Source organism: Mytilus edulis, chromosome 6, assembly GCF_963676685.1.
Source record: "Mytilus edulis chromosome 6, xbMytEdul2.2, whole genome shotgun sequence".
Lineage (NCBI taxonomy): Eukaryota > Metazoa > Mollusca > Bivalvia > Mytilida > Mytilidae > Mytilus > Mytilus edulis.
The window spans coordinates 38,063,958-38,089,772 of record NC_092349.1 but is presented as its reverse complement, the minus strand read 5'-3'; the positions used below and the strand labels follow the sequence as shown (position 1 = coordinate 38,089,772).

The window sequence follows — 25,815 nt, the reverse complement described above, 5'->3', positions numbered from 1 at the left end:
CAAATAATTCCGCATAGTTTTCATCGTATTTTTTAAACCGGAACGGCCAATTTGGGTATTATCTTTTATCATAAGACACACACTTAATTTAAAAGATATAACGTGACTTTACCCAAACTGCACATAAGACAAGTTGACAGTTGTTACGCCTTCGTTTTTTTTTAATGATTCTGACAAAAGTTTCCATTCTTTTTGAAGAAGTATCATTATTTTCTATATGGACTTGCACAAATCAGGAATTTGATGTACAGTAGTTGTCGTTTGTTTATGTAATTTATACGTGTTTCTTGTTTCTCTTTTTTTTTTTATACAGATTAGACCGTTGATTTTCCCGTTTGAATGGTTTTACACTAGTATTTTAGGGCCCTTTAGAGCTTTTTGTTCGGTGTGAGCCAAGGCTCCGTGTTGAAGGCCTTACATTAACCTATAATGGTTTACTTTTATAAATTGTTATTTGGATGGAGAGTTGTCTCATTGGCACTCACACCACATCTTCCTATATCTGTTTTTAGAAACTCGCATGTCGACGTTTCCGTAGATTTACTTTTTCAACGTTTTTGAACGTTTTGTGCATATTTAAATATATTCAGTTATGTTGAAAGACGTGCGTAGAGCCTAATGTCAAATCATAAAAGTACAAATTGTGTAGTCACAAAGAAAACTTGTAAGAATCTTAGATTTCTGCAGCTATGATATCTGTCCAATAGGTGCAATTTGGGTACTCGGTGCAATTTGAGTACTGTGACGTTAGAGAAACGTCAATATCTTACTCAAACAATAGCAAACAAAACTTGAAAAATCCAAATTGCCGCCATTTATATTTTCCGCGAAATAAACGCAATTTCAGAATGGCGGGCTTTAATATCAGTGGTATTGTTATCTTTAAAAAGTGGCAAACGCAGTCGTTTCTAAGGACTTGCATGCTTTCCAAATGATTTGAGTTATTTTTCTTTTATATTAATATATATATAGTTCAATTTTAGATATACAAAAAGATACCACATCATTTCCGACTGAACCGGCAAATTAGAAACCGTAAAAAAGAGAAAATTTTATTAATTGCCGCCAATTTCATTTTTCCGCGAAAGTATCCCAACTTCAGAATGGCGGGCTTGAGTATGAGTCACATTGCTGTTTTAGAAGGAAACAACAACGATCTAGACGAACAGACAAGGTAAGATGGTAGACTTGTATGCTCTGTGGTATATTTTTTTTTCCAAGTGAATTTTCAATAACAGGAATTGATATATATATATACTTTAGATCGTTCGAATTTTTGAGTAATACATTAACAGCTTTTTTAATGAAATTTTGCGTGATATTAAATTATCCAGTGTTTCTTTTTTTACAGCTCAAATGGCTGTTAACAGCAGTATGAAATTTGGTAAAATGCTATACTATGCTACTGGTTTGATATTCGGGTGTATTATGTTGTCGTCCGCATGCAAACTGAAAATTTCCGGTTATAAAGGGAAACTGGTCAGTAATGAAGTATTAGAAAAGAAAATCCTGAAAGTCGAGAGCATGATGAGAGAAACACTTGGAAGACAAGAAACGATGCTCCACAAAATCATGGGAAAGGGACACAAAGGTAGGGAAAAATGGAATATGAATTGGATGCCATTTTTATTTGCTTTCCGAAATTAACTTGGAATTTACTCAAATCTGTGAGACTTTTTTTTATTAGGATAATGTTTTGTTCACTCCAAATTTCATATTGTTTTGTTGCAGATCTATATGAATTAAATCAGCTAAAGAATTATCAAAAGCCTAAAAATATCAATTCGCCATACAAGGATAATAAGGCAGCAACCATTTGATTTTCTGGGGGGGGGGGGCTATGGTTTTTTTTTCTGTGCAAACTTTTTTTTTCGCCTGTGGCGAAAAACAATCTATTTTTTTCGCGACAAGTCGAAAACAATTTTTTTCTTTCAATTTTAGCATTACATATAGTGGCAGCTGAGGGTGAAACAAACAATTATTTTTTCTCAGAATCAAAAACAAATTATTTTTTTCTCCAAAAACTGGAAACAAATTTTTTTTTCCAAAAAAACCCATAGCCCCCCCCCCCAGAAAATCAAATGGTTGCTGCCTAAGTAATTATGTTGTATAATTTTGCCATCCCTATCGCTGCCAAATAAATTTTAAACAAAACCCCGTCAGTGCCAATTCTTTTTTTGATTGTCTTTACGATAACGCAAAAACGGCGACGTCATAGTACAAGTATAATAGCGCCAAAAAAGATGTTAACTAAAAATGGCGGGATTGATAAACCTGTTTTAATAAAAGTCCATTTTCTTACATATTTTACCGATTTTTGATCGCGAAGTTATAATATTTAGAAGTTACGTGTTATAAGATATTCTGGTCCCGGTTCTAGTAAGAGCAGCTTAATGAGGTAAAATAAAATCTTTTTTATGGGCCTTGAATAGGGGTAACTATTTTATGTGTCCATGAAACATGGCAAAATAATTTTACCGATTGTAAGTTTGACGTTACTTCTTTCAATTGCCCTCTCTTAAACTGATACAAGAAATGCCCTACCCGGAGAAGGCAAACCTGTCTTTAAATCATATTCTCCCGGGTCAAAATTCGGTAATATGAAAAGAGATGTAAATTATTTTGTCACTACTCAAGTTGTAAATTTAAGAAAGCTTGTGAACAACTTGCTCCTACATTGTCTGCTGCGTTTCTTATATTTATTACATGATATATATGAACAACTTTACGACAGAGAGCAAACATGCATATACATTTTTGACCTTTTCCTGCCACCAGGGACATTTTGTACAGAACATATAGATCAATATCTTGTTTTCGACCTGCTAATTTTCTAAAATGTTGTTTTGTTCTTATATGATCTTCGGAAATGCCATCAATTAATTAATTGTATTAAATGAAGACCTGATCTAACATTGTCAGAGTTCTTTTAATTAATAGGAAATTTCTGTCGTGTCTTAATATGAAAAATAATGTGTTCATTAATTCTTGACAACCGTACAATAATAAGTCACTGTGATTGTAATTTAGAATTTATAATTCACAAAGTTTTCAGGTTGTTTGCGGTTTTGCTTTCTTTTATTTTGGAAGAAGGGACAAATAATAAATGAGTACAGACATGCACCGATGATCAAAGAACATGTATTTTACTAGGAAACATGTTACATGTATGAATTCAAAGTGTCATGTTGACCTGGAATGTTAATTTGGCCGGCACAATCCGGCAAGAATATTTATTTACGTAGCTCTACAGAACATTGCATTTTCATACTATAAATTCAGTATTAAATATTTTTCCTTGTATCATATCTTATGTATACTATAATGATTGATTTATTATTCATGTTTAACTCACTCACAGTTTTGCCTTTGAAATTTCTATAAAAGTATGCCGTATAAAGCCTAGAAAAATTAAACGCAGCAACAAAGAAAAGAAATTATTGAAATTTTGTCCATGCATTAAAATTCTCTGATGTCGTTTTAATGGAACATTGGCATACCTGTATGATATCAAAACAAACTTCTTCTTTGTCGAATGAATTGTGAAAATCAGCATGAAAAAGGCAATGGTTTTGAAATTTCTTTGCAGTTTTCTTTTATATGTCCTACATTCTGGTTAAATTATTTGTGATCCCTCACTCAAACGAATAAACTGGAGGATTAACCACGGATAAGGATTAGCCATAATCCGATGGATGCGTTAACGAATTACGTCATTAATGTGTAGTGCACTTTTTGCGTACTTTTTCATCTTTTTAAGTTTTGGAGTTTTTTTTGCGCTTTTTCTAATCCGTTCTTGTAAATGTATTTGAATAGCTTCTATCTTCTATATCTTCTATATTTTATGTATTTACAATTTTATTTGTATTATATTCTTACAATTTTTGCAAAGTAAACGCTTAAAAACTTTAGCCAGTTTAGGAAAGTAAGCCTAGAATACATAAATACCCCTACTAAATGGCCTACTGCAATAGCGTCGGGAAAAAGAGTGGATTTGAGACTCTATAGTTCTAAATATTATATACATATTTATAAATGTATTCTTACATAATTCAATTTTCATAATTTTCATAAAAAAGGTCCCCTTTCATGATCCTTCATATCTTTTAATCTTGGTAAAAAACGCGCGAATGTTTCAAGACGGAGGAATTAAATTTATCACAAAAACGGCGACGTCATAGTACATTACGTAGTTCATAACATCATTTCAATCGGCCGATGAATCGGCCCTTTGGCACTGAAAGGAGTATGACTTTGGGCCGATCATCGGCCCTGTGGCACACAACTCGTTAATGCACATACATATAATTGCGTAACTTGTTATCGTCTCTTATCAATCTGTACATATTGGCTTATTTATGTTCCAGACCATATGAGTATTTGGACCGTACGCATACGGTCCGGACCGTATACGTATACTCGTACGGTCCGACCTACGACGGTACGGTCGGACCGTCACGATGAGTATACGCGTATGGTCCAGTACGAGCTAACCATACATGTCATCTTATGGGTTAAATTTAAACAAACATTTATCACAATCTTTTTTGTTTTGTTTTACAAATTATTATTATTTTAATAAGATGGATTAAATGAACAAACGAACAATTGAAATTAAATAGTTTTTAATTGTATATCTGAATCCTATATATTTTGGGACTCGACCAAGGTGACGCTTCCAAAAGTAACGTAATGTTGTTTTTTTACATTTAAATGTTTGCAGTTCATGCATCTTCCTTTGCATTTCGGCATTTATTGCTACCATTTAGTGTAACAGAAAAATGACATTAAGGTGGTATGGGTGTCTTCCTCCATCTTGGATTGTAAAAAACAGAGAATCAAAGGTCCAGATTTTCCATCAAGTTAGCAAAATTTGATGCAGGAATGCAGATGTTTAATGTACATTTTCATTTAAAAGTACCAATTTATAAGAATATAACTTCTAAATATTGATATTTTTGCAAATTTTACAAAGGTGAGACATTTACATCATCCTTTTACACGAAATAGTGAATATAACTTCTGGGTTTCTCCAGTAAAAAGTCAACAAAAAGACACATTTTATTTTAATGGCATACAAGATTGGAATATGTTGCCAATTAAGGTTAAAAAAAATAAAGAAAATTAAGGATTTCAAAATTAGCGTCAAAGAGCACTTAACCAAAAGTTATAGTGCCGCTTCATCAGACTCCTTTTTATATTATTAATCATATTTTTATATAAATTACTTTTATGTATCTCCCTCATGCAAAGCTCTGATTCCTTTCACGGATTTGGCTATACTTTTTTGGAACTTTTGGATTATAGCTCTACATCTTTTATTTAAGCTTTGGATTTTACATATTTTGGCCACGAGCATCACTGAAGAGACATTATTTGTCGAAATGCGCATCTGGTGCAGAAAAATTGGTACCGTTAATGTTATTACTACCACTGGGTCGATGCCTCTGCTGGTGGACTGTTAGTCCCCGAGGGTATCACCATCCCAGTAGCCAGTACTCCGGTACTGGCATGAAAATACGGATTATTTTGTGTTATTAAATTTGCTGTTACAAAATGTTAAAAAATATTATAAATTAAGGAATGTATCTCCCTCATGCAAAGCTCTGATTCCTTTCACGGATTTGGCTATACTTTTTTGGAAATTTTGGATTATAGCTCTACATCTTTTATATAAGCTTTGGATTTTACATATTTTGGCCACGAGCATCACTGAAGAGACATTATTTGTCGACATGCGCATCTGGTGCAGAAAAATTGGTACCGTTAATGTTATTTTAAGGATTGTACTTAGGTGAGGTTGGGTGAAAATTAATAAATCAAGAATTTTGAATTGATACTATAAGCCGGTAGAACATTCGTAAAGGATAAAATTAAGCTAAAAATTTTGATATGGACCTCCTTTTAGAGATATTTGAGATTTAAAATATGGCGGAAAAAGGCTGACTCTGACTTTTACCTTATATTTGCATTGGTATTATTGGGTCTCAAAACAAAAGAAAGAAAATCAAGAATCTTAATTTTGGTAAATGACCTTTCGTGAGCTATTAAATCTTATATGAAAAAATAAATGGGTGTTATGGGGCAAAATATTTTACATTGTATTGTATGAAAAAACACCAAGAGTCCGAACATTTGACACAAATGCCAAAACCTCACCTAAGTACATCCTTAATATGAATTTTTATGTCATATTAATTTGTGTGTTATCTTTTTTTGTATGCCGAACACTATAAGCCGTTTTACAAGAAGGGAGCCCATTGGAAACAAGCTTTAGAGCTTTCATGGGTTATCCCTGATAAAATATCAGCAAATTATTTCATACACTTAAGGATACTGCACTCATAAAATGCCAATATATTTTACCATAATATGTGTTAGTATTGTCCTTATGTATCGAATATATTGTGTATTGTAATTATAAATATGCTTGATATTATATTGAATAACATATTATTATTATTATTTAACGTCAGACAATCAGAAGACGCGTTACATTCAAAATTAAATTATATTTAAATATTCGGTTATTTGGATCGCGTATGAATATTTTTATAAAATCTTATTTCTAAAAGTTTGATTAAGGGCCCCCAATTAAGGAAAGAAAATATCATTTTCTGCATCTTTTCATCCTCATCATTTTAGTCATTATTCCAGTTATTGCACACAAACCCAATTATATTTTACCAGGTTCACATACTTGAATGTGAAACAACTTTACCATTTTTTTTTGTCTCGAACGCGTTTAACGTAAAAGAGTAGAAAGAAATACCCTTGTTTATATGTTTATATGAGAATCGTAAAATAATGCCTTAAACTTTAACCTTCAAAAGATAAATGTACATAAAAAAAATAAAATCTGTAAGACGTTGGTTGTTTAAAGACTTAAATAAAAAAAAAAGCAGAAAATGCCGAGACATGGCACATTGTCCTATAAGGAATAAATATAGATAAAAAATAAATAGCAATTTAAAGAGAAATGCACGTGTAAAAAAGAATAAATGTTGGTTAATTGAGTAAGTTTTTAATGGTTCTATAGCAATTACGATAAAATGTTGAGTAAAACACGTGTTTTAAGATTCCCGTATGTAAGAATTTAATGTACAAGTTTAATCATAAGAATTAGAATGGTACCGACCTAATTTAGTGCTAAAAGTGTTGACCTAGCTAGTCATCATGTGAAACCTTGATTATATCAAACATAATGTATTCTAGCATAAGAAAATCATTAACCATAATGTAAAATCTTAACTGCAATCAAATGTTTTAGAAAACTATCCATTGTAAAACAAACAAGAAATCCGACTAAAGAAATATAAAAGAAAATGAGGGTATGACTTGCGGTAGTTCTGGAGTCGGAGCAAAGTACCCAGGAAAATGAGCATACTCCAGAGAGAGGAAATGACGCGGGTATGTTTGGAGTTCGAGCAGACCACCAAGAAAAGCGGGCTTCCCACATATATAAGAAATAAAGAAACGATGATAAAAATAATAATTAAAAAACAACCACAAACGCTCTTACTTTAAAGATGAAGAGATCGAAAAATGTAAAGTATTAAAGAATGAAATTGTTTTATTAATAAGAAAAAAAAAAATAAGAATATCTAAAACGCAATAAGTCATCTTGGTCATAACAACTTGTAAAATTAGTCCAGCCCTGGCCTCAGTGACTCATTTTTTTTTATTTTTTTTTTTTTGTTGTCACTGAGTCCAGCTCGCCCTCCATTACCTTCAATGGTGCAAGCTCCCGGGTAGATTACCCGGGGACGATAGAGACAATGCCAGAGCGCTCAAGTACGAAAAATGTATCACAAATAGTAAAACTTGATAAAATAAAAAAGTTGCATACCTGAAATGCTTGTACACTATATGGAAACTCATCTTAACAGAAGGAAATCCCTTGCAGTCGGAGCTGTGGACATCTTGTTTACATCAGTAACGCTATATTACGGAACGTGACGTTTCTACGCTATAACGTTAGACGAAACGAATTCAATGTATCGATAAAGATTTTCAACGTTTAAACTCGTTAAATCAACTATTTTGCACCTCAAACTATTTAAACGCGGACCTTAGGGCACTGAATGCTGCTGGTAAATTATGACACTTTAAATCATGTTTATATATGTGTACCTTCTGTTGTTCAGATAAAGTTTACTGATTGTGTTTTTTTCTTCAGTTCCCGGCAAGTGACAGAAAGTTCAAACCAAATTAATCAGTTTTAACTTTTCCACATATCATGGTTCCTTTCAGTAAATGACAGGACAATTATTATAATAAATTTCTTCATTAATTTATCATCACACTTTTATTTTTTTAACAATTTTTTTATCCCGAAATTCCATGAAAAATCCCGAATATTTAATTTGTGGTTGCCGTACGGCCAACAGGCGGCTCTGTCCATTTCCTTGCGATAATATATAATAGATCAACCTTTCTGAATATGAATTAATTGTTACTTATGACAAATTGAAGAAAACTTTAATACTGACGATTTTCGTTTTCTCTCATTTTTTTTTTAAAGTTCTTGTTAATACTTCAACGCGGTTAGTCTTTTTTTTTCTGCGAACGATAAGTCTGAAATTGTTTTTCACTTAAAGTCTTTTATTAGTGTATTCAATTTAACATTGTAATTTAATGCAATTTAATACATTTTTCTTTCTTTCAAATTAAAGAAACACATACCCGCTATTAACATATGGACCAAAATAAAGTATTTTGGATGGTGATTAATCATTTTACAAGTCCAGTTTCCAAAATCGTATCAGGGCCAGACCAACTCCGTTAACATTCGGATTGAAAAATTGTTAAAAAATAAAAGTGTAATGATTAGCTGATGAAGAGATTTCATATTGTCCCGTCATTGACTGAAAATTTACGAAGAAACGGAATAATCGTTCGAGTTATATATTAAGATTTTATTTTTTTAGTCTAGAAGATATGGCCAACTATGAAAACATTCCTTTACAGGTGTGAATATAAGTTATCTACGTTCATATCCGTAGATATGGATATTTTAACACCCTGAAGTACCCCAGTACACCATGAGGCGTAGCCGAAGGGTGTACAGGGTACTGAAGGGTGTTAAAATATCCATATCTACGGATATGCACGTAGATAACGAATTTATCCCCGGTCTTAGTCCGAATCGGGCGAGTTTTATGGAAATTCGGGTACAAAGTGTAACGTGAAAACAACGTTTTTTTCATTATCTAAAGAAGTTTTATTGAAATTTGGAAATTTTACATATTTTTTACGGGGTGTAGGGTACTACCTTTGGTAGAACCCTACAGGTAGTCAAATATAAGACGTTTTTAATACGGAGACAGAGAAACTGGATTGAGTCAAATTTGGCGCTCAATGTTGTGAGAGTTACGTCATAGATGGTGTGACGTCAACGTGGGTCATTTGCATAGCTAGTTCAGTGAGTCCTATTCCTTGAAAATGTGTCAGTCAAGTGATGCTGCTATTGCATTTAATGAAATGGGTGTAAATGATCGGCATAATAGGACAAAATCGTTAATGAATTAAATATTTAATTACTAACATAATGGATAATCTACAGAATTCAATATTTCACAAGGAGCAATCATGGAACTAAGGAAAACTTGCGTGAAGTTCCCCGGGATAATGGTTAGCAACGTCCGGGGATATGGGTTAGCAACACCCAGGGGCTATGGGTTTTGTAACGACGTGCGTTAACCAATCAAAATCCTAGATATATACTAAGCCGGGGATAATGTTTTTTATACCCGCAGAAAACGTTCATGCATCCGAGTTAATGCAGCAAGTTCTTTAATTATGAAATCATTAGAAAATAAAAATTATTTTAGTTTTGGTAACTATGTGACATTTTAATTGTTAATTTCCCTAGATGTAGAGTGCCGACAGATTTGTTGCAAAACGTAACGGTTATTTGACATTGATTGCTTTATCGTTTTACCCGGAATATTCTGCTCATTGTTGACTTTCAAAAATATCATTTTTAAATATTCTATTGATACCTAAGCATCTGCAAGATTTATCTCTATATATACATATACATGTATATATCTTCTTATGCATTACGGATTGAGTTTTAACACTTTATTTATATTCTTGCAATAACTTCTCATTTATATTCTTGCAAAAACTTCTCATTTATAATGCACGCCGTATCCCTATGAATTATAGAAACTCAGGTTGATGTATGAAAATCCGGGAATTGTAACCCTATTAATGCAATTTCGTTAATCCCATCCGTTTGAATATGATCACAAAAAACACCGATAGAAAAATAGAAAAACGAAATTTATTGGACTGAAAGAATACGGATTAAATTAGAAAAAAGCAAGCAAGCAAAACACAAACAGACGTTGAAACTCATGATCATATAAAAATTAGTTTGTTTGCATGGAATGAGAAAAAAAATGGTTATTGTTCGAATAACTTTCCCTGTATTCCAAGTAAAAACAGTCTCTGAAATTCATTGTTCTGTACAGAAGAAATCCGATATAGAACCGATATGGTTTCTGGATTTTTTTTTAGTGTTGGTGTTTCTTTGTGTGAATAAATGGAGATATGGGATATACAACAATATAGCAAAGGCTATGCAATTAACGACATCAAAACCATAGACATTTTTTAGTTTCCTAGTACATATTTGTTTAAGTCGTTAAACTTGTAATTGAACTTCTGGAGAAAAATCAAACCATAATGAAATCAGGAGATGTGGTATAGTTGACAATGAAAACAATTTTCCACCAAAGACCAACTAACGTACATGATGGCTTGCTAACATTGGTACATTTGATAACACCAGTTTACCATTTCACTACACTGCATATTCACTGATACATGAATTGTCACCACATTCCTTATAAAATAGCACCATCATATTGTTTTAACCGTTCAGCAGTCCAATTTGTACTGGGTATATATAGGTTTCATATATACGGCTTATCTATTAGGACGACAGTCTTTTAAATTGTATACCTGCTTGCATGCTTGTACTAAAGCTGCGTATATCGTCAGTTTTTTTTGTGGAAATAACAGGTTGCTGGATTTGGCATTATGATACATGATATAAAATAACACGCAGAATGCAGACTCCGGCTTACATGTCGTACATGCACAATTTCAAACTGGAATTTTTGCGCGGAGTGTTTTACTTATATAGAGGGTGCATATGTTAGCGTAATTTCATTCCACCGTGTATTTATTCCGGGTATCTGTTTTTCACTAGGGAATATTGGAAGTAAAAAGTGTCACGAGCGTCGATCTTGGTATCGTTGTTTTGTTTATATTAACCGGTTTATTGTTTACATATACATTTATGGGTTGAAATTAGAATAATTTTCAGGGAACCAGTTTAATAGTCCTTCATTATTGAGTAAAAATATAAATTTTTCGTCAATAGACAAGTTATAAAATGATTGTGATTTATATCGCTTATACATGTAAGTACGAAGCTTGTTACCATTACTCTGTGACAAAATTTTCGTTTGCCATTCTGCAATATATTTATTAAATAAAACATTTTCAATTTGTAGAACAATTTTCTTTATGCAGCACACTATCAATACTAGTATACAAATCAAAGAACAATCTTTAACTTTTTTTCATGACTCTAGCTATTACACCAGTTTTTCTTATTATTTACAGCATTTTTATGTGACCATTCGAAAACTTTATAATTTATTCTGTCGTTGGTCATGGCACTACATCTTCCCCAATGCCCAAATACACATGTCCATTGTTTTACACTAGGAGGTCTCCAGCCCATGTCCCCGTTAATTTCATCATTTGGCGTACACTTGCCTATACAAAACCTGATAGCTCTGTTCTGGACAGCGTTGATACAAGAAAAAGAACGAATGCCCTAAATGGATGCACCGTAACTTATTACTGACCAGACTAGAGTATCAAATAATGTTTTAAAGATACGTTGCTAGAAACCACAATGTGCTTTACATTTAACAATTAATAAACTTAGAGCTCGACTGGCAGACCTTGCTTTAGCTTTAGCCATAATATTATGAGTGGTGGATATTTGGAACTGGATCCGGATTAACCAACCTTTTAAATTCTGTTGATGGATAAAAAGCAATATCTGAATTTGTCGCAAAAATTGACGTTTTCCTATAAAAAAAAAGTAAAATCACAAAAATACTGAACTTAGAGGAAAATAATTCGGAAAGTCCATAATCACATTAGAAGACCAAAAATGGTGACCCAAGTTTTTATGCATACAATGACTTATACTGATGTAACTCGATTCAAAATACAAGTGTGCCAAAAAGTTTAGAAATCGGGAGATATGCCATTCGGTATCGTGTTACGAGTTTAAACGTTGAAAATCAGTATCGATACATTGAATTCGTTTCGTCTAACGTTATAGCGTAGAAACGTCACGTTCCGTAATATAGCGTTACTGATGTAAACAAGATGTCCACAGCTCCGACTGCAAGGGATTTCCTTCTGTTAAGATGAGTTTCCATTTAGTGTACATGCATTTCAGGTATGCAACTTTTTTATTTTATCAAGTTTTACTATTTGTGATACATTTTTCGTACTTGAGCGCTCTGGCATTGTCTCTATCGTCCCCGGGTAATCTACCCGGGAGCTTGCACCATTGAAGGTAATGGAGGGCGAGCTGGACTCAGTGACAAAAAAAAAAAAAAAAAAATGAGTCACTGAGGCCAGGGCTGGACTACTTGTAAAATCAAAACATCTAATATAAACTGATCAAAAGCCACAAAGTCAAATAGTGGAGGATTTCTGTTGTGCGGGAAAGAGGGGGAAAGCGCAGACGAGGCGCAGACTAAGGCACTTGCCCCCTTTCCCGTTGAAGGGTTTATGTGTTGTTGGTGTCTGTTTACATGTTTCTGTACAGTATTCAAACTACGACAATTTGGGGGACTGTCGTTCGCGTACGTGTTCTTTCGAGGCCACCTGGTGAATAAAACAAAGATGTGAATATATGTTTATTTCGAGTCCAACCATACGAGTAAATTAATCAAATACATAAATATGAAATAAAGAGTTTGATTCTTAAAATGAAATTGAATTAACAATTATCAAAATACTTTAAAATTAAAATAGTTTATCATGATATTAATGGTAACTTTAATTAAGAAATATTTCTGTTATAAACTTACATTAAAAGATTATTAAGATTACGTTATGTTTTTAATTAAACAAAATTGATAAGTTTACGAACCTGGTGAATAAAACAAAGATGTCTATATATGTTTATTTCGAGTCCAACCATACGAGTAAATTAATGTTTGATCCCTTAGGGTTTCCTATTTTAAACCCCAAGAACACGTGCTAGTTGGACTTGTTTTATTCACCAATCAAAATGACTTTTAGAATACTTATTTTTATAAGAACAGATTCTATTGGTTAGATCTCTTTTTATCTAATTTGCATTTTTACATGATTTGGGGTTACTATTTTTAATTACTTAATACTTTGTGTTGCAACCATTAGGGAAATCCGATTATTTGGTTAGATAGAACTCTAGGTGAACAATAGAAAAGAATTAGATATATTTGCTAAAGGAAATACTTCTAAGCTAGAGTTTAAGCTGTCAAACCTTATTTATATCGCTAAGTGTCAAATAAGAAGAATTTCACATCTAATACTTATATATCAAAAGTTACATAACATTAAAGACTTTCTAATTATATCTTTTTATACAAAAAGCTTTATACAAGAATTAGTTATTTTCTAAAATTACATAGAAGATTCACTTAGTTTTATATGAAATATTAAAATTTATTTATTTAAATATTTTACCTCATTTTATCTTCATTATAGTTAGAACAGGGTCCCTTTTTCATGTCCTGCTGGTATTTCGAAAGTAGCACATGAAGGTATATTTTTTATTACATATTTGATTTAATCAGGCAAAAAATAGCCTATATGGAAATGTTCATCAAACTGTAAATATGGGATCATAACTGTATCGTATGCCCTTAAGATACAGTAGAACCCGGGTCTAGAACTACATCTAATTTATACGGTCTAGAACAGGGTGTGTTTTTCAACATTTTTGTTTACAACAGGGTATGTTTTTCAATGTTTTCTGGTTAGAACAGGGAATGATTTGGCATGTGGTGTCGGCCCAGCTATACCCGAAAGGATAGTCAGTAACCACCCAGGATTTTACCATGCTTTTTTTAAATATGATAAAATGAATATTTTTAAGCCACATGTCCAAAATTTTCAAAATTTGGATAGATTGTTTATGTAAAAACACTTGTTTGTAATTAAAAGAAGTCTATGAAATAAAATATGAGAAGTTAGGTCTTAAAATAAGCTCTTAAGAAAATTTAAAGAAAAATGATGTCATCGACCTTGTTTTCAAGCTACTATAGTTAAACTTCAACAATATAGTCACGACGAAGTTTATATTTATAAAAATAAAGGGGCAGCTTTCAATAACGACTGTTTATTCTTTTTTTCTTAGAAAAGAAACTTCCACTTGATATGTGTTTGGAAGATGTGTCCCTCAAGAAGTTGACAGGACAAAGTTCAACTTACCGTAGATCTCGATATCCTTCACGCAATGGTGTTGACGGCGATCTCCATTCAATGATTATTACGAATTCTGAAACGAATCCATATTGGTGGGTAGACCTCGGAGGTGCCTTTTCAGTGCATCATGTTGAGATTTGGAATAGACCCGCCGCCGGTAAGTAAATGAATATAAGGCCATGAAGTCATAAAACTTTCGAGTCAGTTTTTTTTACACATACTCCAAATTCAACCAATCAAAATGGTTTCTGACACAGAACAACTGTAGTCAAAGAACTGATAATTTGTTATCTGATTTGAATTTATAATAGAATTTTTGTCTTCCTTCAATACATTATGCTTTTGCGAATTGACCCCCCCCCCAAAGAGAATAACAATTTAAAAAAAATCCCCTTTTTTGCTTTTGTGCAATACACTGAGCTGTGGCGTATTGAACACCCCTAACAAAATTTTAAAAAATAAATTTTACAACCCCCCCCAATAATTTTTTTTTTTTACCCAGCTTTTTTGACATCTTCAAAATTGTCTTAAGTAATTGTCCATTCACCAGGAAACCCTGTGTAATTTTTTTGCCCCTTATTCCGAAACTGTTTGAGCTATACCCCCCCCCCCCCAATCTAACCGATCCATAAATATGATGCATACGTAGATGTAAAACAAAATTATATCGGGATGAAATTTGGAAAAAATGTCACAGTAGTTGTTATTTTTTTATCCAGAGGAAAATATTTCCCTGTGATATTTTTTCCTTTGCCGTGAAAGTCTATTGAATAGTTATTAGAAAAAAACTTATCCTTTGCAAATACTATGAATTAATAATAGTGTATTTGAATTAAAGCTAAATTGTTAAAAAAAAAAAATGTATAATAATGGGAAATAATTTCACAAATAATCAATGAAAAATATTCCTGAAATATTCAAGTAAATATCATCCTTTTAAAAAGAAAATTATCATGAAACAAATGAAAGAAAATCAGCAGTTATTTCAAAGATCGTAATTGTGAAATAATATCATGATTAAATAAGGTAAGTGAAATACATGTAAAAGTGAGTTGTTTTCAGATCTCAATACAAATATAATTAGAGGCTCTAAAGAGCCTGTGTTGTGTCGCTCACCTTGGTCTATGTGAATATTAAAGGAAGCAGATGGATTCATGACAAAATTGTGTTTTGGTGATGGTGATGTGTTTGTACATCTTACTTTACTGAACATTCTTGCTGCTTAAAATTATCTCTATCTATAATGAACTTGGCCCATTAGTTTCAGTGGAAAATGTTAGTAAAAATTTACAAATTTTATGGAAATTGTTAAAAATTAACTATAAAGAACAATAACTCCTAAGGGGGTCAATTGACCATTTCGGTCATGTTGACTTATTTGTAAATCTTACTTTGCTGAACATTATTGTTGTTTACAGTTTATCTCTATCAATAATAATATTCAAGATAATGACCAAAAACAGCAAAATTTCCTTAAAACTAACAATTCATGGTCAGCAACCCAACAACGGGTTGTCCGATTCATCTAAAAATTTCAGAGCAGATAAATGTTGACCTGATAAACAATTTTACCCCATGTCAGATTTGCTCTAAATGCTTTGGGTTTTGAGTTATAAGCCAAAAACTGTATTTTACCCCATGTTCTATTTTTAGCCATGGCGGCCATCTTGGTTTGATGGCCGGGTCACTGGACACATTTTTCAAACTACTAACCCAAAAAATGATTGTGGCCAAGTTTGGATTAATTTGGCCAAGTAGTTTCAGAGGAGAAGATTTTTGTAAAATATTACTAAGATTTACGAAAAATTGTTAAAAATTGACTATAAAGGGCAATAACTCCTAAAGGGGTCAACTGACCATTTCAGTCATGTTGACTTATTTGTAAATCTTACTTTGGTGAACATAATGGCTGTTTATAGTTTATCTCTATCTATAATAATATTCAAGATAATAACCAAAAACAGCAAAATTTCCTTAAAAATACTAATTCAGGGGCAGCAACCCAACAACGGGTTATCCGATTCATCTGAAAATTTCAGGGCAGATAAATGTTGACCTGATAAACAATTTTACCCCCATGTCAGATTTGCTCTAAATGCTTTGGGTTTTGAGTTATAAGCCAAAAACTGCATTTTACCCCTATGTTCTATTTTTAGCCATGACGGCCATCTTTGATGGTTGGCCGGGTCACCGGACACATTTTTTAAACTAGATACCCCAATGATGATTGTGGCCAAGTTTGGTTTAATTTGGCCCAGTAGTTTCAGAGGAGAAGATTTTTGTAAAAGTTAACGACGACGACGGACGACGACGGACGACGGACGCCGGACGCCAAGTGATGAAAAAAGCTCACTTGGCCTTTTAGGCCAGGTGAGCTAAAAATGGTGAAAAATTGACTATAAAGGGCAATAACTCCTAAAGGGGTCAACTGACCATTTCGGTCATGTTGACTTATTTGTAAATCTAACTTTGCTGAACATTATTGCTGTTTACAGTTTATCTCTATCTATAATAATATTCAAGATAATAACCAAAACAGCAAAATTTCCTTAAAATTACCAATTCAGGGGCAGCAACCCAACAATGGGTTGTCCAATTCATCTGAAAATTTCAGGGCAGATAGATCTTGACCTGATAAACAATTTAACCCCCATGTCAGATTTGCTCTAAATGCTTTGGTTTTTGAGTTATAAGCCAAAAACTGCATTTTACCCCTATGTTCTATTTTTAGCCATGGCGGCCATTTTTGTTGGTTGGCCAGGTCACCGGACACAATTTTCAAACTAGATATCCCAATGATGGTTGTGGCCAAGTTTAGTTCAATTTGGCCCAGTAGTTTCAGAGAAGATTTTTGTAAAAGATAACTAAGATTAATGAAAAATGGTTAAAAATTGACTATTAAGGGCAATAACTCCTAAAGGAGTCAACTGACAATTTCAGTCTTGTTGACTTATTTTTAGGTCTTACTTTGCTGAACATTTTTGCTGTTTACAGTTTATCTCTACCTATAATAATAATAATGATAATAACCAAAAACAGCAAAATTTCCTTAAAATTTCCAATTCAGGGGCAGCAACCCAACAACGGGTTGTCCGATTCATCTGAAAATTGAAAATTTCAGGGCAGATAGATCTTGACCTGATAATCAATTTTACCCCTGTCAGATTTGCTCTAAATGCTTCGGGTTTTGAGTTATAAGCCAAAAACTGCATTTGACCCCTATGTTCTATTTTAAGCAATGGCGACCATTTTTGTAGATAAATCAAAACTTCGGATACAATTTATAAACAAGATACCCTAAGGAACATTCAGTGAAAGTTTGGAAGTATTTGGCCTAGTAGTTTCAGAGGAGAAGATTTTTGAAATAGTATACGACGACAGACGACGACAGACGACGGACGACGACGGACGCCAAGTGATGGCATAAGCTCACTTGGCCCTTCGGGCCATGTGAGCTAATTAAAAAGTAAAGGTAGAAATATAGTTACATCCCAGCTCCTTTGTTCTAACATGGGTGATCTGAGCCGGATCACCCCCACCAGATCACCCCAGTTTGAGTTTCTTTGTTTTGCATGCTTTCCTTTGTTCTTTAACATTTTGTCGGGAATGTCAAATCCACTATAAAACTTATATTTAAATATACAATTATACGGAAAAGACTATCTATAAAAATTCACGTAGAAAAAATCCAGTGTATATGTTGGGATTCGAACTCAAGTCCTTAAGCATATCAAGATATTTTTATAAGTGGGGCGAGTTGGCAGACCTATATTCAGTGGGGTTTAAACTCTTTTCGTTAATAAGTGAGTTGTCAGATTGATTGTTCAATTTGATTTTACACTTTTTCAAAAGTGGGGCGAGTCGGTTAACAAGAGTTTTTATTTTTTTTATAAAGTAGCGATATAATGTGGGCCGATTGGCCAGTGGGGCGAGTTGACATTATTAGTTATCTTGGTGTAATCAGGGGTGTACAGAATTTTACACCGTTGTTGAAAATTCATACACCCTGAGGCGCAGCCGAATGGGTGTATGAATTTTCAACAACGGTGTAAAATTCCGTACACCCCTGATTACACCTAGATAACGAATTTATTTCTTATGAACATTTCCTTTACTCATTTTGAAACCAGGATGTAAAATTGAAAAAATGGTCATGAAAAATTTACATTGTAACGTTTTTTTCAGTCTATGTTGCTGCGCATTGTAAAATACTTTTTACTTAATTTTTGGAAAAAATCAGAAAAATTGTGTGTTCTTTTTTATTTAAAAAAATTTCTTGGCAAAAAAAATTAAAAAATTCTGAAATTTTTGGCAAAATTTTATTTATTTATCCCGGGGTGAACCAGGGTGGGGTGTTATTTACACCGGGGTAATTAACCAATCAGATTGCAGTATTTTTGCTGCATAAGAAATAATGTTTGATATCTACTCATCGTGTTAGGGGGTCATAAAGGGTATAAATCATGTAGTAATATATAAAGTATATCATAATGGTTGTGTGGCGTTCTAAACGAAATTTTATGAATTAGAAATGTTTTTTCGTTTTTTCTAAAACAGCTGGGATGTAAAATAGTTATCCCACTCGGGCTTGGTGTGTCAGTGATGATCTTACACTGACACACCGCGTCCTCGTTGGATAACTATTAATTACATTTCTACTGTTAACAGTAATGGAAGAATTTGATTATGATGATACTTTTAACTATATAAATAGTTTTGTCTGGGGACAAAGATGTAGTTGTTGATTATATGGAAATCAGATAAATCATAGCATAACAAAATATTGGAACAAAAGCAATTTTAACAGCTGGATAGTATTTACCTGTGAAATGTTATATGTCTTATGAAATCATCTTGTAAGTCATCTTTTTATATAAATGAATATATGAAATATAAGATTCAAGGAAAAATTACACTATAAAATAGATTCAGGAATATATTATATTAGTATCTTTAAAATCATTATAAATTACCCATAATTACCTCCCTTTGATAAATTATGCAAATTTGTTGTACCTTTGTGAAACATTTTATAATTATAGTCAGTTATATATTGATTGCGAGTTACCTACATAGTAGTTAATGAGACTTTATTTCACGAGGTTCTGTGAAATATGGAACGGCAATATATACTGGTACATACTATCTGGCAAAACACAGATAGATTTTCACTCCTCTGGAAAAAATACCTGTGATATACCATGTTTGGAAAAAAATTACTGTGACAAATTATCCTCAGGATAAAATATCACAGAGGAAGAAATAAACAGTTACATAGAAATCATCAAGTGCAAATTAACATTCCTTATCGCTTGTTATAAATTCATTTCTTCAATGAATACTCATCAAATACTTTTTAAGATTCATCATAACCTTTTGGCTAAAATGGCCGTATTTACACCACAAATTTTACCGTCCGAGTACAGAAAAACCTGTGCACCTGCGAAAGTTTTAAGGCATGTCTGGACCTAGATAACTTATAATTTTAGATGCATTTTATGGTTAAGAAAATTAGAAACTTTTCAGGATTTTGCTATTCATTTTTTCTTTCATTCCTACAGAAGGTGCAAAAATAAACCTAGTTGGGAAAACGTTTGAGAAGCTCCCCTTCTATAATTGATGTTGTGAGTAGTATTGATTTAAATGGACAATAGACACCTGTAAACAACAGGTCTTTTAAACTGTGTAGCGGAGGGGACCGTTTCAAGTGAAATTCGTGTGTTTGTTTATTTTGCTCTCTTCTGCAGACTGGAAAAAATGCAAGTCAAAATCCAGGTAAGTCATTAATTTTCTGAAACATAGACTTCATATAACTTTTATATACCTAGGTCCAGCCATGCCTTAACACTTTCCTAGATGCATCAGTTTGTCTGTACTCATAGTAAATTTTAGTAAAAACGGCCATATTTTTCAATTCCTTCAGATGAACCTTAAAGAAGATACATTATACTATATCAGACCCTAGTTTGTGCCCCCGAATACTTACCTACCTACCCTTATTTTGAAAAGGATGTTACCGGAAACACATATATTTTTTTATACCTCACTTTCAGGTAAAGAGATGGGATTTTTTTCTGAGACAAGTGCTTGTCGGACCATCCGCAAGAACTTGCGGTCATCCGATGTTTAGTACTTCAGTACTTGCATTTGTTGAAGTTTTCTAGTTTCATACAAAGACATATAATTTAACAAGGATGATATTTTGGCAAATAATAAGTCCATCCTGGCTTCAATGAACATTACATGAAACAACAAATCGAAGTACTTACCTTGTTAGTATTGGATACCTAAGCTTCACAAAATTCCGTACAGACAACTGTACACTGCCGGCTCATCTGCATGTTCCACTAAAGAATTGTCTATTAGATTGACTAGAATTCTGTCCGCAGTGAAAGAGGTTCTTCAGAAATACTGTAAAAACTGTTTACTCGCGTAGTGGTATTCAAATTCAAATTCAAATATTTTATTGGACAAAGCACATATGATACAATGCGTATTCCAAGATATAAACACATTAAACATGACAATTTATGCAAATACAACATAAAGAAAACATTTGAAGTACCAATTATATATATAATATCACGGTATTAATCATAAGTGCATGATTTAAAAATTCGATAGAACAGGATAATGTTAAATCTCGCTCTTTTCCTGAAATTAGTTCTATCAAAACTTTTAATTTTTCAACCCTGTATACCACCATTTCCCCATGTGAAACTGAAAAATCGCCTAAAAGAAATAATCCACAATTAACATAAAAATGTGGGATATCATAAGGATACATATTTGTTTGTTTTTGTTCTGATTGAGATTGCGACACGATGATGACTGCTATACCCCTATTTTTACAATTTTACTTCTTATGTCTGTTTTGTTCACACATTGTTGTCAATATAATGTAATTTGATACGACTTTCATACACGTGAGAGGTTAAGCGCTACAAAAACAGGTTCAATCCACCTTTTTCTACGGTTGAAAATGTCAAGAATATAACAGTTGTTGTTCATTCGTTTGATGTGTTTTATCATTTGATTTGGGACTTTCCGTTTTGATTTTTCCTCGGAGTTCAGTATTTTTGTGATTTAACTTTTTTGTACATGTAGTACATCCTAATAAATATCTTAATTGGATTTTGTTTATTTTATACTTAATTCCACCTGCCACTTATCACATTACTAGTATATGGCTAAATTATTGAAACCATTCGGAAGTCCTGTTTTAGTTTATGATAATATTTGTAATTTCATCTGCAATAAGCAGGCAACTTGATTTTGAGTCTATGGTTCTTAGAAGATAACATAAACTATTTTCAAGGACCTCTGTGATATCATTAATGTAATATTAAACACTTCTGTTGCCATGTATTTAAGTATGACTCCACCTAAGAATCATGCAATATGAAGAAAAAGTGATTTACCCTATGTAACCAATATGCTAGATATTTGGTTATGTGACATACTTTGAGTAAACATTAACATATTTTCAACAAGAATTGTTAATGCCTACTATTAATGTCATTTATACCCTAATAAAAATTCAGATGGGCATGTTTTTCTCACTATATAAGTATTGGAAATATGATGAATGCTATAATATATATCTGCTGTGAGCAGGCGAGTTGTAGTAAACCATTTAGCATTTCAGAAAATATAGAATCTCCCAAACAACATATCAAAAAATTATATTTGTAGCCCATGATCAGTAAAAAGTTATTTTCATTTTAAATTAACCGCTTTTTCTTACTATTTCAAGGAAAGACAACTATTGTTGAACTTCAAAACAAGTAAATAAAAATATTTCATAATGTATTCTGCATTTATTATAAAACTGCAATTAACAGTGTTGAGAAATTGATAATTTAGTAAAGATTCATTGTTTATTGCGTTAAATTGGATAGATAAATCATTTTTACAGATGATTTTTGTTCAGTGCATCGATGTCATAAACTTTGTGTTTTTAATGTTAGGTTCTTTCCGACCCCCTCGATATTTTTAAGTTTGAACAAAAGAGCATTTCTCCAATACTGGTGTGGGTTGTTGTTAATGAGGTCAACCAACTTCATTAGAATGCTATGTCACAGTTTAACGTCGCTAAAATATATATATATATATATATCTTTATTCTCAATAAACCATATACATAGGTATAGAGAAGACATGCAATTATGTACAATAGAAAAAATAAATTTAAGGATGTTCGCTACTCTGTTTAAAAATAACAAGCTTTTTAAAAGATTGTTATACATTGATAGTATATAAATATAAATAAATTTGGTGTATTTACTGTCTTCTCATTGGTTAAAATTATTAATTTTATTTTCAATGTTGTCAATTTTTATGGCGACACGCCCACTCCGTTGACGTTGTGTATTCATACGCCAACATGTGTGTACGTTGTAATTATTAATATGAATAATATAAAAAGTTCTTTGAGCGGATTATTCAATGTGAAGAGTCAAAAATTAATTTTATGGTTCAATAAATTAAAAATAAATAATAGCCATTCATTTGAAAAGAAACTAAAAAAGCAGAAAAGAAGCAAACGGAGGGTCCGTGTGCTTGTTTTCGAGATATAAGCCATTGAAAATTTGGCGGGAAATAGTTCTCTCTAGATTTTTGTTTCACTTAACATGCATTGGCACCTTTTTTGTTTAAAAAACTATGAAAAAATAACAAGGATTTCATAAGATTTTGAAATATGGCTTTTTAAACAATATGTAATAAAAATATGAAAAGAAAAGTAGTGGTTAATGGGCATTTTTTTTAATGTTAATACATTGATAAAACCTGAGGATTCAAAAATCTGGCAAAAAAATCAAAAAATAGAGGAGCAAACATCCTTAACGTTAGCAACGTCATTACCTCCCCTGTAACTGTATCGTATGCTCTTTTAAAAGGGCTTACGATACAGTTTCGATCCCATATTGAAATTTTATATAAACACCCCTCCTTATCATGATATATCTGTTTTAAATTGAGATTCAAATTGCAGAATTTTCCTCAAACTACGGATTTGTGGAAGTTTTTTTCCTTTCGACAGAAATAAATAACTTTTTTTGTTTTAAAAGATAAACACAAGCTGTTTTTTGTTAAATTATTCGTAATTTCTGATTTTTATATATATATATATATATATATATATATATTGTACAAATTTGAACATTTTATTTTTACAAATAACTGAAATGAAATTGATCAAATGTTCATGAATGTAGAAAAAAAAACTTATTTTTTTGCTATGTATTAATCAAATTAAATTTTTTTTGCACTATTTACGTTTTCATGAAAATTGGCACACATAATCTTCTTACGTAATCGAACCAAATGTCATTTTAAGAAAGAGGGGTCCATGAACTCGTTTTCTAGTTAAATCAGTTTAAATGATAAAAATCAGTCGAAAACTGCATCTTTTCTCGATAAGTTACAGTTTGACGTCGAAGCAAAAATAACAATTTACCGTTTAGCAACGTCATTACCTCCCCTGTACTGTATCGCATTCAAACGTAGGTGAATTTTGTGTCTTTTGTCGCTTCTGGCAAGAACAATATACTACCTCAATCTGCATGAAATTGCAATAGAGTGAGTCATGTCAAACATCTTGAATTGAAAAATCTGTATGCATTATAAGTTATATGGTTCGCTACTGACCCCATAGGAATCCATAGAGGGTTAGTAAAATCCATAGGGGGTGAGGCCGGAGGCCGAGTCCCCTATGAATTTTATTCACCCTCTATGGATCCGAATTTATCGGACGCTGGTCTTTTTCTGCGGCGTTTTGTTGAAAAATAAACAATGAAATACAACACCAAATAGATGACGTCGCCATTAACGCGTCATGAACCCCATATGAAACTTACTAACCCCATGCGGTCTCTTATCGGACCACAGATGAATTATCACGTTGTGATTGGTTAAATGCCGTCACGTGGTGACCCCCTATGAGACCGTATGGGGTTAGTAAGTTTCATATGGGGTTCATGACGCGTTAATGGCGACGTCATCTATTAATGTTGTTGTGTTTCATTGTTTATTTTTCAACAAAACGCCGCAGAAAAAGACCAGCGTCCGATAAATTCGTTATACGGTTAACTACTGACCCCCTACGGATCCATAGAGGGTGAATAAAATTAATAGGGGACTCGGCCTCCGGCCTCACCCCCTATGGATTTTACTAACCCTATATGGATCCGTACGGGGTCAGTAGCGAACCATATAACTTATAATAGGGGGTCACCACGTGACGGCATTTAACCAATCACAACGTGATAATTCATCTGTGGTCCGATAAGTATTGATGGAATGCCAGGGATGTATTAATATTCTGAATATTTTTATCATTTGCACGAGTTCCTTCTAAATGCAGGAACTGGTCACGGTGTTAAATCATTTTTATTTTCATTTTAGGTCATAGATTCCGTAAAGCGGATATTATGGTTGGTCCAACATTAAGTAAAATGACGGCATGCACTTATTACATAGGTCCGGCTAGAAGTGGAGAACTCCTTATACTTAAGTGCAGTAAACCTACAATTGGACGGATAGTAAAGATTGCCTTAAGAGGCAAAGAATACTTACAATTTATGGAAGCTAAAGTGTTTGCGTATGGCAAGACTTGTTTGGATAAACCTAAACCTTCACATTCAAGTTTGAATGTAACTACACATTCACCAAAATAAAACATTTATTATCTGATATCAAGTATTATGACACTTTTCTTGGTGCTACCATTATCTTATTAAAGATTAAATCTGCCCTTTTTGTTTTTGATTATATAAGAGTATTTATATATCATTAGAACAACGGTACTTTTGCCTGTACATGGTAATTTGCATGCATACCAGGAGATGTGTGTTTGATTATAGAAAAAAAAACACATTTAATTCTTTGCTTTCAAGAAATACAAAATTCACTTGACTGGGCGGGGTATTAAAATATTGGTCAATATATACAGTTCCACGACGCGCTTTGAGTTCTCAATACATCCAAACAGTTTTTAATCAAGCCCAGAGAATGCTGTCAATTTCCATTTTTTTTAAACTTATGCACAAGACTACTGCACAATGTTTATTGATGTTAAATGCTGCGTTCCAAACCAATTGTCCTAGAATGAACTACTCCATTAGTAAGGCCTAAAACCGGATTATATTTGAACACTGTCACATGCATGAATTAATTATGTTTCAAATAAAAGAAGAAGTAGAACACCAATAAGTGAGTTGGTTAATGATTGGTGAAATTTAATGATAGTTTATGATTATCCTTTGTAAGAATGTATAATTCTTATATGAT

The 25,815-nt window shown here is 32.6% G+C and overlaps 1 protein-coding gene across 3 annotated transcripts; it reads left to right on the top strand.

The window, feature by feature from the left end:
• Window positions 1-1,027: 1,027 nt before the first annotated feature.
• Window positions 1,028-25,277, top strand: LOC139527614 (fucolectin-like). Of its 3 annotated transcripts, none has more exons than XM_071323145.1 (4): window positions 1,028-1,174; window positions 1,352-1,591; window positions 14,456-14,680; window positions 24,931-25,277. In XM_071323145.1, the coding sequence occupies exons 2-4, from the start codon at window positions 1,357-1,359 to the stop codon at window positions 25,200-25,202; spliced, it is 732 nt and encodes a 243-aa protein (XP_071179246.1). In that variant the 5' UTR covers window positions 1,028-1,174; window positions 1,352-1,356; the 3' UTR covers window positions 25,203-25,277. The 3 variants fall into 3 exon arrangements, with proteins under 3 accessions (XP_071179246.1, XP_071179247.1, XP_071179245.1); XM_071323146.1 differs by lacking the exon at window positions 1,028-1,174 and adding an exon at window positions 1,177-1,190; XM_071323144.1 differs by lacking the exon at window positions 1,028-1,174 and adding an exon at window positions 1,178-1,202.
• The last annotated feature ends 538 nt before the right edge of the window (window positions 25,278-25,815 follow it).